This window comes from Python bivittatus, unplaced genomic scaffold (assembly GCF_059951505.1).
Source record: "Python bivittatus isolate LINGU-HERP-01145 unplaced genomic scaffold, Pbiv_v1 ctg000610_np1212, whole genome shotgun sequence".
Classification (NCBI taxonomy): Eukaryota; Metazoa; Chordata; class Lepidosauria; order Squamata; family Pythonidae; genus Python; species Python bivittatus.
In genome coordinates, this window is record NW_028277088.1 from 53,654,875 (window position 1) to 53,670,389 (window position 15,515).

Here is a 15,515-nt window from a genome sequence, read left to right on the forward strand (position 1 = left end):
TCTGAGCAGCAGTATTGAACAGAGCTCATAATCCTCCATCACAGAAAAACAAATCTCCTTTGGTCACCCCACATATTTTTTATTTGATCAATATAATCTAGGGTGCAATGTTTAAGTACTTGGGATCAAAATTCATTGCCAGTCTTTTGTGAATCATCAAGAAATTTATAAGTACCTTCCTTGCATATAGTAATTGCATGCTCATACTAAATATCAGAAGACATAAAACTAATTTATACTTAATCAAGATATTGTTCCATCAAGTCTGATACTATCTGCACTTATTGGCCAAGACCCCTAAGATTCAGGAAAAGTTGGTGCCAGACATGTTTCCTGAGAGTCTTTATCCAAAGAAGACAGTACTTGAACTTAGGGACTTAGACATGTAAAGCATTTTTTCTTCCCACTGATCTACTTTTTATTTGTTTCAATTTTGCCAATGACACCTATCAATATTCTTTCAAAAATAATCATTTCAGCAGCAAGTTACAAATATCTTCCACAAAACTTGGTGGCAAGAGAATGTATGCAACTATCAAACAGATATATACAGCACATTTTGTTTTATTTACTTATTTATTCATTTATTCTTCCATTTCCAATATTTTCTTGAACATTTGATATATTTAGAATAAATTAACAAGTGCAAGATAGATAAGACACAGGTGTACCCAGACAGATATCCATACTGATAACCCAAAGAGGATCTTGTAATGTTCATTACGGGGGTAATACATTATTACATTATTACATTTTGACTACAGAATGAAGCCTTTCAGAAAGCAGTTAAAGGAACAGAAGAAATGAAATATATAATACTGTAAATGCTAAAAGCTGGATCTGAACAGTAAATCTGCATATAGGGTTCATGATGCTTGAAAACATCTCATCACAGAAATAACACCAATGACATGGAGAATCTCTATGCCAACATAACTGTGAAGGTGTGGCAATTGTAAGAAGACTCATCATAAATCTTGAGACATCTAGGCAAGAAATAGCCATATAGATTATTAGCAATTTTAAGTGTGTTCATTAAAGTCTTGTAGAAACAGAACAAGAGAAAACAAATAACTTTTAGAAACCAACTATATCAATTAACGTGAAATATGACCTAAAACATAGGAACATTTGGACAGTGAAATGTTTAACAGATTAGTTAGCTGAAACAATTTTGACCCAATACAGTTGCAATACCTAAATATTATAATAAGTTATATAAGTTACATTAAGTTATGATATATGATTACTTTATATTATTATTATTAAGTTATAAGTCCAGAAGCACTCTATTTCTCTCTTCTCATCAATTCTTTTTTCTTTTGCTTTCCCTTCTCTCTTTTGCTTTCCCTTCTCGCTTTCAATGTTTAAATTATGGTACATTTTTACTTGGCTTCTTTTTCATCACTGTCAATTCAAGCTATAGTTTACAACTTCGCTTTTAACTACTGGGGCAAATGCAGCTTGAAAACAGTCTATTTTATTTTAAGAAGAATGTTGACGAAAGTGCAATGAAAAATAATAGTTGATTCCAAAATGGGAGAGGAGAACAGAGAGAACGAAGAAGGGTGTAGAGAATAATATACAGAAGTTATTCCTAATATTCTAACCTTATATGGGACATTGGACAGCTTTATATCTGCATGGATCCCATAGCGTGAGGGCAAAATATCAGAACTCTAGCCAGCTTGCACTTAGTTTTATAATGTCCTTTCTTCTTTAAGAGTCTTTCCATTTCAGAATGTGAAGCTGCTATATGGCCAAGGTTATGGAAAATCCATTTTAGAACTGCAGCTTCAAAGACTAATGACAATAAGTTATTTAAAACTTTGATCTACTCTTACTCTCAACCTTCGTTTTGGCAATGATAGTTCTCAATATTCTTTTGAGAACAACCATTTCAGCAACAAGACCCATATTTCTTCAATAAACTGATTGTATAGAATGTACTGTATGCAACTATCAAACATGTTTATATAGCAAAATTGTTTTTTTCTTTTAGAAAGACAATCCCCTAATGGGATTGGTATCCTAGTTTAGAGCTAAAAAGAATCATAATAGTCTTCCCTTTTAAAATTTCTGCCTTTTCTACCATTATCCATTAGGCTTTTTCTCAAATACTTCAAAGCAATTCTCCACTGCAATTGTTCAGTTATTATGAACTTAAGGTCAGCATGGTTCAGTACTTCAAAGCACCCCAGTGAATTATTAATTATTCATTCCCCTTCATTTTAAAATAGCACAGAAGACTAATCACTTATTATTTATGCAAACAACATTCCTTTTCCAGGAATTCAGCATATCCTGTCTCTGAAACGGTAAAAGATTTGTGTGTATTTTACTAATAAAGTTCCAGTGCAGATGTAACAATTAAGATAGGGATGAACGGGATGCAGCGTCCCTGATCAAAACATTTCCCTAATAGAGCTCTATTATTTCTTATGTTCTCACTTGCACAGAACTTTAGGAAATATAAAACAATCCTCCAAAATCTTAATAATAAGGAGCTAACTATATCCTCACTGCTCTTGTATTAAGATCCATCAGACACTAATTAGCTATCTGATCTTCTTAACTATTTTGAGTTAGAATCCTACGCACACCAAGCCAAACTGCATTTCATATTATTTACACTTTGAAAAAGTCAAGCTTAAACTAAAAAATAAGCATGCATCCCTAATTAGAGACATGCTTTCAATGCCCTTAGGGAATTTTCAGTCTCTTGCTAAAAATCATCTTCCAATTACTATTTATCCCAAAGTTTGCCATCCCCAACCCCCATGGCGAATGGACTGCCGGGGAAATCTGAAGTCAGATTATCTATTTCCAGCAGAAGACTTCAAGTTCTATTTTGTGGGATTTTGGCTGCTTTTTCTTCTAAATACAACGACTAGCTTAAATGGTGTGGTGATTATTTTTGATTCATACCTGACCATGATATTCAAATGGGACAGTAGTTATGACTGCTTTTGCCCAGCTGAAACTGATGAGGAAACTATACCCATTTCTGGAGAATGCAGATCTATTCTGATTAATGTATGCCTTAGTTACATCTCCTTTAGATTATTGCAGTATGCTTATTCAGTCTATAAAGAACATTCATAAATGAAAATGGGAAGGACTACCAGATCTGGGCTACAAAACTAGAGAACATTCTAATTCTTTACTGCCATCTAGTGATCATCCAGATTTTTGCAAGTCAACTCTGGCAGCCATAATTCTGGGTCCAGAATGCTACGACCTATTTGTTAATAGGAACTCCACAAAACCAGCACCTGACTCCACTACTAAAACAGCTGTTCAGATTCCAAATTGTTATAAGGTACTATTTGAAGTGTCAGTGATAGCCTTTAAAGCCTTCAAATCAAATCAATCTTTACTATGGTCATAGATCAACAAAAGGGGATGGGGTACAGTCATTAGGAAGAAACATAAAAGATAAACGATAAAAAAGTGGTGAAAGGTAAAGAGCTAAAGACCTATATATAGACACAAAAGGTATAAAAGATGAAAAGTGAAAATCTAAAAAGAATTTTCATATAAAGTGTAGAAAGTAAAAAAGCTAAAAAAAATACACAGAAGGCATAAAAGCTATATAATCTAAAACATTTTTAAAAATATGTATAACACACACAGACAGTATAAAAGATAAAAAAAGTGAGAATCTAAGAGGAAGGGTGGTATATTAGAAGGGAGAGAATTAGAAATGAGACACTCTTTCTGTCTGATTACAGGGCACCCAAACATGGCTAACCAGGTGCACGCTGAACCTAGTTTATAATGTTGAGCCCCAAGCAGAAGCCAGAAGTCATCATCTGACAAATTTTGAGCACTGCTGCAGAGAACCTGGCAATGTTGTATGTTGTGGCACAATTAAAACAACAGGGAGGTATAAAATTGTTTTGGGCACTGTGGATATTTATGTAGTAGTGGTAAAATAACTCTAGTGTGAACGTCTTTGTAGTATAAGAACTAGAGAAGCATATGTTCCATTGTTTCTGTGTTCAGAGTCATACAGGCATTGCTGCTCCAAACAGGAAGTCTTTCTGCATTGACCCTCAAGGATGGAGGGTGGTGGGTGGAGTGCAGGCTATGAATCGTACCAGGCCCTTCTAAATTAAGGACTTCTAGAAAAGGTGGCTATGTAATGGGGGAGGCAAAGTACCTGATAAATACACTGGAAAAAACGTTTGGGCTTTGCTAGGTCCAACTTGTTTAGGCAGTTGCCAGGAACCAGGGCTGGCTCAAAGGCAGAATAAAACATATATTACAGTCAATAAGCCATCTAGACTTGCAACTGCAATTGAGATGGGCTACACAATTGATTAAATCAGTCAATCTAGGAATGGAGCTTGTTTGGTCACTCCTCCTGGCTTCTGAAATTCTTTTCAAGTCTTGTTTTCTTATTAGCTGCCATCTAGAATTTGGTGGAGACCTGTCTTTTTAGTATGGCCTCTAGCATAAAACTCCTTGCCATTTTTATCAATTGCTATGTTAACACTAAATATATTTATTATTGCTGTTATGTTCATTGGCTACTACTTCATATTTTATGCTTTTGCACTGTAGAGTTGTATTTTTATGTGTTGTTTTTGAGTGTTGTCTAGAATCTGGTGGAGGATACAAGAGATTTCAATATTTAAATAAATACATATTTTAAAACTTGTGAACAATGGCTGTGAAATTCAATGGGTAAATAACCCTTTCTTTAAGTATACAAATATGGGATTAGATTATTGATCTGACAACCAAGTTTTTTTAAAAAACATGGGAAGTGCCCATCACAGCTGTCCAGTGGTACCGTATGTCCAATAAAAAGTCAAGATTGATGAAATCCATTACAGCAGCGAAATTAAATGTGAAAAAAAAATAGTTTCAATTTTCATGTACTTTCTTGACTCACACAGCCACATTGATTTTGGTACCTTTATTGCTACTTATTAGAAGCAACTGCTTCCTTGTTGTGAACAATCCATTTCCACAGAATGATAGGACAGTGAAGGCCATTGTAACTCCCAAGCACTACATATTTACTGTACACTTGTGTGTAACTCCACTCAATACAATGGGATTGGCTTTAAGTAAATACGCTCAGGGCTAGGTCACTGGTCTTTCAAGCTTTATAAGCTTGAGGTATTGTAGAGAAATTTGTGTCTTCCAGAAATGCTGGATTCCAATTCCCATATTCTCTCTGGTGGAGGACACAAGACCGGGAAGGTCTATTGCAAATACAGTGTTGCATAAGGACCGAGATTCCTTTCACCACTTCCTAGACCAGATGTTTAATTCCTATATCTCTCCAGGTTTTTCAGAATAACAGTCTGGTTTGGTGTAAGACACTTCCCAGATCCCCAGTCTTACTGTGTCCTAGACCCTAATTTTAGAGAAATAACATTTCATCATAATGTGCTACTTTGCAATACTTAAAAGATATAATAATCATTATAGTGGCATTTATGTCACTATACTGTTAACATTTTATGAGTTTTATTTCTGACAGTGAATCTTAACTGCTGCAGTCAATCATATAATAGAAGTTGGGTACTTAAAAAGAGAATATAATCAGCACCATTATCTTCATGTTGCAAATGATAAAGATGGCAGAGATGGTGACCTTTATACCATCGAATAACAAGCCAATCTCAAATTCCAGGGTCCTGGGCAAAGCTAAATTTAGATATCCCCACTTCTGCCAATTGGCTCCTGGGACTGACCTGAGGATGACAAGCGACAGTACTCTGAGCACTACTGAAAGAGAACATTTAAGTATTATTTGAATGTTCCACAATGCCTCAGCATGAAATTATGCCAGGAAAGTAAAATGACAGCTAGAAATCCTGACTGAACTTCTTTTAAAAGTAGGCATGCCACAGAACCTGTAGGGCTGTGGGAACAAAGGCTAGTAGGCAGAGATTTGAGAATAGAGGTATAACAGAAAAAGGAAGGAAGGAAGGAAGGAAGGAAGGAAGGAAGGAAGGAAGGAAGGAAGGAAGGAAGGAAGGAAGGAAGGAAGGAAGGAGGGAGGGAGGGAGGGAGGGAGGGAGGGAGGGAGGAAGGAAGGAAGGAAGGAAGGAAGGAAGGAAGGAAGGAAGGAAGGAAGGAAGGAAGGAAGGAAGGAAGGAAGGAAGGAAGGAAGGAAGGAAGGAAGGAAGATATAACTCTAGATTCAAATTTTAACTTTCTTTTTTCCTGCTTATCTACCCTATCAAGAGAGGGGCAGTTGACATCTATGCATCATTAGTGTAACCAGCCTCTCTGCTGTCAGGTTCGTTCGTTCATTCATTCATTCATTCATTCATTCATTCATTCATTCATTCATTCTTTCATTGCTTTTTAACTAATTACAAAAAGGAAAAAACACAAAAATAATAATACATGAGAAGAAAGAAAACATTAAAAGGTGGTATTATAAAAAAAGTGATAAAAATGCAAGAACAAAAAAAAAAAACTTAGTGTAGTATACCATTATACAGTAAATAGTTACACATCTATATACATTTATCTAATGCAAATGTTATTCAAATGCAGTACTTTTTCAATACATTTATGTAACTGTCATTTTTTTTTTAGCCTACTGTATTTTGTATAAATGAGTCCCATATTTCATTATACTTGTCCATACAAAGTTTATGTCTACAGGCAATCTGCTCCTAAGTGGCAAGTGGAATCAGGTCTTCAATCCATTGAGTGAATGGGGCCATACATTTATCTTTCCAATGTTGCAATACCAGTCTTTTGGCCACAGTAAGGGCATGGAGAATCCATTTACGTTGTCCAGATGTCAAATTCCACATACTAGGTATATAGTTCAAAAGAATATTATCCTATGAAAATTTAAGCTTTTGTGGCACAATCATGTTTATATAGTCTAGTTCTTTCTCCCAAAACTTAGTAAGGATAGGACATTTAAAAACATGTGTTTTAAAGAGGCATTGTCCTTATTACATCTCCAACAACATGCTGTTTTTGACAATCCTTTTCTCTACAAACTTAATAGAGTCCAATACATTCTAAATATTAATTTTTGTTGTATAAGTCATAGTTTAAGGTCCATTGATGCTCTTGTTATAGAAGATAAGACCTCTCCCATTGCCTAGGCAATATAGAAACTTCTAGTTCTTTATTCCCCATCATGGATCACTGCCTTGTCGTGGCGAAGGGGCTTGCGTAACTCAGTGAAGCCATTACCTATACCGTGCAGGGCCACCCAAGATGGACAGGTCATGACAGAGAGTTCTGACAAAATGTGGTCCACTGGAGAAGGAAATGGCAACCCACTCCAGTATCCTTGCCAAGAAAACCCCATGGACAATGTTTAAAGGCTAAAAGATATGACGCTGGAAGATGAGCCCCTCAGGTTGGAAGGTGTCCAATATGCTACTGGGGAAGAGCAGAGGGCAATTCCAAGTAGCTCCAGAAAGAGTGAAGCGGCTGGGCCAAAGCCGAAAGGATGTTCCGCTGTGGATGTATCTGGAAGCGAAAAGAAGGTCCAATGATGTAAAGAACAATATTGTATAGGTACCTGGAATGTAAGATCTATGAACCAAGGCAAGCTGGATGTGGTCAAACATGAGATGACAAGATTGAACATCGACATCTTGGGAATCAGCTAATTGAAATGGACAGGAATGGGTGAATTTAATCCAGGTGACCATTATATCCACTACTGTGGGCAAGAAACCCTTAGAAGAAATGGAGTTGCACTCATAGTCAATAAGAGAGTGGGAAAGGCAGTAATGGGGTACAACCTCAAAAACGACAGAATGATCTCAGTGTGTATCCAAGGCAAACCATTCAACATCACAGTAATCTAAGTCTATGCCCCAACCACTGATGGCGAAGAAGCTGAAGTTGACTGCTTCTATGAAGACCTACAACACCTTCTAGAACTAGCACCAAAAGAAGATGTCCTTTTCATCATAGGGGATTGGAATGCTAAAGTAGGAAGTCAAGGAGTAATCGGAATAACAGGCAAGTTTGGCCTTGGAGTACAAAATGAAGCAGGGCAAAGGCTAATAGAGCTCTGTCAAGGGAACAAGCTAGTCATAGCAAACACTCTTTTTCAACAACACAAGAGACGACTCTACACATGGACATCACCAGATGGTCAATACCGAAACCAAATTGATTATATACTTTGCAGCCAAAAATGGAGAACCTCTATACAGACAGCAAAAGCAAGACCAGGAGCTGACTGTGGCTCAGATCATGAGCTTCTTACTGAAAAATTTAGGCTTAAATTGAAGAATGTAGGGAAAACCACTAGACCGCTCAGATATGACTTAGATCATATTCCTTGTGAGTACACAGTGAAAGTGATGAATAGATTTAGAGGATTAGATTTGGTAGACAGAGTGCCTGAAGAACTATGGATGGAGGTCTGTAACATTGTACAGGAGGCAGCAACTAAAACCATCCCAAAGAAAAAGAAATGCAAGAAAGCAAAATGGCTGTCTGATGAGGCTTTACAAATAGCTGTGGAAAGAAGGAATGTGAAAAGCAAGGGTGAAAGGGAAAGATAGAAGCAACTGAATGCAGATTTCCAGAGAATAGCAAGGAGAGATAAGAAGGCCTTCTTAAATGAACAATGCAAAGAAATCAAGGAAAACAATAGAATGGGGAAGACTAGAGATCTCTTCAAGAAAATTGGAGATATCAAAGGAATGTTTAGTGCAAAGATGGGCATGATAAAGGACAAAAAAGGCAGGGACCTAACAGAAGCAGAAGAGATTAAGAAGAGGTGGCAAGAATACACAGAAGAACTATACAAGAAAGATCTTAGTGTCCCTGATGTCCATGCTGGTGTGGTCACTGACCTTGAGCCAGACATCCTAGAGAGTGAAGTCAAGTGGGCTTTAGGAAGCATTACTAACAACAAAGCTAGTGGAAATGACAGTATTCCAGCTGAGTTATTTAAAATACTAAAAGACGATGCTGTTAAAGTGCCACACTCAATATGCCAGCACGTTTGGAAAACGCAACAGTGGCCACGGGATTGGAAAAGGTCAGTTTACGTTCCAATTCCAAAGAAGGGCAATGCCAAAGAATGCTCAAACTATCGCACAATTGCACTCATTTCACATGCTAGCAAGGTTATGCTCAAAATCCTACAAGCTAGGCTTCAGCAGTATGTGAACCAAGAACTACCGGATGTACAAGCTGGGTTTCAAAGAGGCAGAGGAACTAGAGATCAAGTTGCCAACATTCGCTGGACCATGGAGAAAGCACAAGAGTTCCAGAAAAACATCTACTTCTGCTTCATTGACTATGCAAAAGCCTTCGATTGTGTGGATCACAACAAACTGTGGCAAATTCTTAAAGAGATGGGGGTACCAGACCATCTTACCTGTCTACTGAGAAATCTATATGCGGACCAAGAAGCAACAGTTAGAACCGGTCATGGAACAACCGATTGGTTCAAAATAGGGAAAGGAGTACGACAAGGCTGTATACTGTCACCCTGCTTATTTAACTTATATGCAGAGTACATCATGAGAAATGCCAGGCTGGAAGAATCACAAGCCGGAATTAAGATTGCAGGGAGAAACATCAACAACCTCAGATATGCAGATGATACCACCCTAATGGCAGAAAGTGAAGAAGAACTAAAGAGCCTCTTGATGAGGGTGAAAGAGGAGAGTGCGAAAGCTGGCTTGAAACTCAACATGAAAAAAACTAAGATCATGGCATCTGGACCCATCAATTCCTGGCAAATAGAAGGGGTAGAAATGGAAGCAGTAACAGACTTCATTTATTTGGGCTCCAAGATCACCGCAGACGGAGATTGCAGCCATGAAATTAAAAGACGCTTGCTCCTTGGGAGGAAAGCTATGGCAAACCTAGATAGCATATTAAAAAGCAGAGATGTCACCTTGCCGACAAAGATTCGCATAGTCAAAGCTATGGTTTTTTCAGTAGTAATGTATGGCTATGAGAGCTGGACCATAAAGAAGGCTGAGTGCTGAAGAATTGATGCCTTTGAACTATGGTGCTGGAGAAAACTCTTAAAAGTCCCCTGGACTGCTAGGAGGTCAAACCAGTCAATCTTAAAGGAAATCAACCTTGATTGCTCATTGGAAGGATTGATAATGAAGCTCAAGCTCAGATACTTTGGTCACCTAATGAGAAGAGAGGACTCCTTGGAACAGACCCTGATGCTGGGAAAGATTGAGGGCAAAAGGAGAAGAGGATGGCAGAGGATGAGATGGTTAGATAGCATCACTGAAGCAATGAGCATGAAACTGAGCAAACTGAGGGAGGCAGCGAAGGACAGGAAGGCCTGGCAGAATATGGTTCATGGGGTCACGAAGAGTCGGACACGACTTAACGACTGAACAACAAAAAGCTCTTTATTCCACTCATCCCTTAACATCTGTATATCAAATTGATTTATTGATAACAAATATCTATAAAAACCAATGCTGCTGTCTGCTGTCAGGTTCTTGATAGTCCTTCTAGCCCTCACACCAAGGATGCTATGTGGTAACATTAGCCCTGACCTAATAAATTCATAGCTAAAGTAAAATTTGAACTGGACAGGTCATGACACGTACTTTTACAGTTCAGTATTATGCAGCTTTTTAAAATTCCACAGGACATGCTTCAGTTTAATAAAACTGCAAGGGGGACTTCTATATTAATATCTGCTTTTATAAACAGTTTTGATAAATGGATCTTGCAACAAACCAGCTTTTTTGTTGTTGTTGCTTAATCATACTGGAAATCCTACTTTGCCCCACTCTCAATTTTGTCTGACTATTGGAAACTCAATAAGTGACTGCTGGAAATAGGTTTCTGGCTCAGCTTTGAAATACTGTAAGAATCCTGAAGGTAAGAATTTGTACCAAGCATTGATTTTCCCATGGAAAGAGGAAATAGCTTCAAGCTTCTCATGACTTATATATCTCTAAAGGCTATATGCTCTACCGTGCTTATTCAAATCTCACAGATCCAGAACTAAAGGAAGGGAAAAAAACGAACTCCCAGTGTTGATGATAAAAGGTTACCAGCTTTTTCTAATTGTAATTAAACCAGCCAACTTTCTTGGTGACCTTTCAGAAACAAATACTCCCTAAATTATAAATGCAGCATTGATTCACCAAAGTTTGTTACAAGCCTAATTGGCAAATGCTCCTGAGACTCTCTTTCCCACATAAGTGCATTTACCTTATTGCTGAGTGCCAACTGACACATGAAATTCAGAATCTGCCTAATCAGTTTACTAGCTCTGTTGGCAAAGAAAAGAAATATTTTTATTGACTATTTTCCCCCAAAGTTGTAAAGCTTTAGTTGTACCCAATTAGAATGTAAACAGGGGCTCCTGTGACTGAAAGCTACCTACTCTATACCAAAACGTTGCTCAGTATAAAAAGCTACTTGATAGTGAAGAATATTCCATTTTTTCCCTGACATGCTCATTTTCAAATACAGATATTATTATTATTATTATTATTATTATTATTATTATTATTATTGGAATCCATGAGACTCTTCCATGACTCTAAAATGCTATAAGCAAGTCCCGATATATCATGTCACTGAGCACTAATCCCAACCAAAGCCTAATAATAATAATAAACCTCTAATGGATTTTGCTGTACTGAATGTTGCTAAACAAAAACTCCATGAATCCAGACAGCAAATAAGAAAAATGCATAAATTAATTCTTACCTTTGTTCCAGAGATGATGAAAATGGCCTTCAGTCAAAGGCTGATTAAGAATCAGAAGGCAAAACTTCAGGTTTCCTGCAAGATAGATGATATTGACAAATTGTTTTCAGGCTTTAGAATTCTCCTATAATTTGTTTCCTCCCAACATACAGTACAGCTAAAAATACCCTAGAAACATCACATTACTATATAATTTTTGGAGAAAAGGGCACATCAAATTACATAATGATTAGAAAGCAAAAAAGAAAAAAAAGTATTTTGAGTATCTTTTACTAATATTTATCTTAAAAACTGCAATAGGGACATATGGCACTTGTACTCATGTAGTACGTGAAATCAGTTTATATGTTTACAAAGTATATTAGCATTAGATTTACAAATTTCACAGTTACAGTGAAATGAGGTGTTAGACTGAGTGTTATATTAGTTCAATTTCTAAAACGAGTTTCTGTAGGTATCCTTTATTAGAGCCTTTGGCTGGTATAAAATAGAAGCATTATATTCAGCACAGATGTAGATAGCACTAGCAGTGTTGCAATATCTACTGAGCAACTATGAGATTCTTTCATTTAGATTGTCCACAATGCTCCAAAGCATTACAGGAATTTAAAATAGTAGTGCATTGCAGCACATCAAGCAAGATACACACTACAACAGCCTTCTGCACCAGATATATGGTATGCCTAGTCCAGCACTACTATAAGCACAGCTGGCTGTTAGCCACTTCCCAAAGATCTCATGATGTCATGTGGTAATGCTTGACCTGTTTTAGAAATCCAGTTTCACAAACATTCTCAACTTAATGACTTCAGACTCCTTCCTTCCTTCGCTACCTGACAAAATTATAGTGAGACCAAAGTGTTGCTGAACTTTGAATGAAAGAGCAAATTATAAGTAGAAAACTACTACCTACTTAAAAGAAAATTCTACCAAGTTCAATAGGATTTATTATCCAGTATCTGTATATTCAATTATATCCTCATGCTATAATGCCATGAACATATTTTGAGAATAAACATTACCGAACACCATGAGACATTTATGTGTAAACCTGTAAGACTGCTCTGTAAGCTACTGAATGACAGATCAACATTCCAAAACTTCTGAAACGAGTTCCTTGGGATCAAGAGTGATTAAAATATCTTAATTCTCTCAAAAACCACCTCCCCATTTTGGTACACTTCCTACAAATACTTGGAACTAAAGGCATCATCATTGTCATCATCGTTGTCATCATCCACTTTTCCTCCAGTAAGGAAAGAATCTCTCAAGGAGATTACTCTCATAATGTCCCTTCATTTTATCTTAAGAATCCTGCAAAGAATGTTAGATTGAGAAAGCAACAGGTTGAAAGAGATTTATTCATTGAGCATTCATGCCTGAAGGTCGGTTTAAACCTGAACCTTCACAATTCTAGTCCAACACTTGAACCATTATATCACATTGGGTGGACTCTATTACCAGGTTAGAGAGTCATCTGGTGGTTTAAAGTACAACTTTTAACTTGGTGAATTATTTATTGCTAGATTTTTAAGTAAGACTCTGTTTCCTTATAAATCACAGTGTGCTTGCAACTTTGCTCAACTGTTATAATGTAAGTTGCCTACCTTGACTTTAATTTAATATTGAAGTCAGTGTTCTAGTTAAAAAGCCTCTGAAAAGCTGTTCACAGTTTGCTCCTCTCAAACAGTAAACCTGTTAGTCAAGGAGTTCTCAAATTGTAGGTTTAAACGTCCACAGTGGGGTGGAAAGCAAGTTAAAAGGGCAGTGCAAAAACTGTTTAAATCCTGCCTCAAGCATTTCAGACTTTTGAATATTCTAAGTTTAACCAGTGGATTTTCTACCTGCTTCCTTCTCAAATATATGAACCTCCACTAAACAATAATTAAATAACACAGTTACATTTTAGAATTTTGAAATTAACTTTTTAATCTATCAAACATTTCGATGTATATGTTAAAATCCTTTATGTCAAAAATATTGATTACATTTTATTATTCGCTTTGATTTACAGCCTAATGCACTGAATAGATTTTTTAAATGCAAATCAAATGGACAACATCCTCACTTTTGCAGTAACAGCTATGATGACCTAATGACCCTGGCCACCAATGGCTCAGGTTAGGCTTGGCTTCTCTTAGTATTGTTTACAGGTCCCAGACATCTTTCCTGGCATATAATATCCATAGTCTTTAAAGCATCTGATGGCAAGTAGCTGTAGTGAAGTTCAGTATGTTTATCCATTATTTTAAACTTCTTGTGATGGAATGGTTTGATGAAGGCCACGCTCGGGGAGATAAGCATTTCCTTAGCCCAGCAGGAGCGTGGGAAGGTTAAGAAGATGAGACTGGCACCACCCTAAGGAATTCACAGTGTTTTGGCTGGCTGGCTTGGGAAGTGTAGATTCAGTCTGGAGAGATTTCTGTCTGAGAGGCTGAAGCTAATAAATGCAACAGAACTATATCTGTACTGTCTCGTGGAGTTCTTTGGGCTGAACCTGACACTTCTAGCCTTTCAAAATGGACAAGGTTTAGTTGGGTAACAAGAAAAAGGCTAAAGATGACCAATCTAGTTAATAAAGGTAAGCCTAAATCAATAAAGAATAATGAAAATTAAAAGTCATTTTGTTTCACAAGTGTTTTTGTTACGGAGAAGGACAGCCTCAGTGCATTATTTGTTAGAAAATGTTGTCTGCTGAAAATGTGAGGGCAGCAAACTAAGATGAAACTATTTATGAAACAAGTTACGATATGTGTAGATTAAATTATTAAATTTATTTTTATATTAATTGTAATCTTGTTATTGGTTTATCAGTTTTTGTTATTCAGAGTCCGCCCCTCCCCTTTTTTTCTTTTTCCTTTCCTTCCCTTTTCCTTTCTTTTCTTGCATTCATTTGTATTCCGTTATCATTTTAGGGAGTATTGCAAAGTTTGGAAAACCTTGCCTTGGCCAATTGCTGACCCAAAGTTGGATTTCTCAAAATGAAGGCAACAGCACTGCATCTCTACAACACCACCAAATGGCTACAGCGGAGTAGGGAAATGAGACCACAGGGGAAACAGAAAAAGCACTGAAATGGCAGTCAACTGCTAACATAAACAACCATTATACCATTAATATCCATACGTTCTCTGGCCCAAAGGCTGTAATAAAGGTTTAAATTCTGTCCATCCATCCATCCATCCATATGCTCTGCAGAACAACAGAACTTTTAAAGCTAAAAGGCTGGACAGTTGGGGGCATTCCCTATCTCAGTTGCCAGGGTGAGCATGGGGGCAGCTGCTGAGGATATGTGCCTTTGGTGACCAACTCTCCTCACCTTTTGTGATTGTGTGGAGTGAGCCATACCTGGGTGCCAAGCCATGTAAACCTGATAGCCAGCATCTTGAATCAGACTCAGAAGCAAATCGGCAACTGCAGCATAGGTATAATACTCTGAATCTGCTATCTCCAATTAGCAGGTGGGCTGCTGCATTGCACCCCCCGAAGCAGAACGTCATCTTCAAGAGCAGCCCCCATAAAGTGTGTGTTACAAGGGTCTATATGTCAGGTGACAAAGACATGAGCGACTGTCGCCACAGAATCTTGGTACAAGAAGACCTGCAATTAATGAAATAGTTAGAATTGAGGAAAGACCACCTTGGCCAGGACCTCCATCTGCACAAGTCAAGGAGGACTTCCAAATCAGAGACCTGCTCCTTTTGGGGAAGTGCAACCCCATGCAGAAATAAAGAACTGGGATCAAGCCAGATCTATCACTGACAAGCAGAAATCTCTCACAGGTACTTACAGTTTTCAGACACCAGGTCAGGGATTCCTGTAAATATATTTGGAGCTGATTTGGG

The 15,515-nt window shown here is 37.4% G+C and overlaps 1 protein-coding gene across 1 annotated transcript in view; it reads right to left on the minus strand.

Annotated features, from left to right (window-relative positions):
- TPK1 (thiamin pyrophosphokinase 1) overlaps positions 1–15,515 on the minus strand; it is a 293,030-nt gene that overhangs the window by 221,519 nt on the left and 55,996 nt on the right. Inside the window, exon 2 of the mRNA XM_088150863.1 lies at positions 11,671–11,745. Coding sequence (XP_088006989.1) covers positions 11,671–11,745 — 75 coding nt within the window. The remainder of the gene's footprint in view (positions 1–11,670; positions 11,746–15,515) is intronic.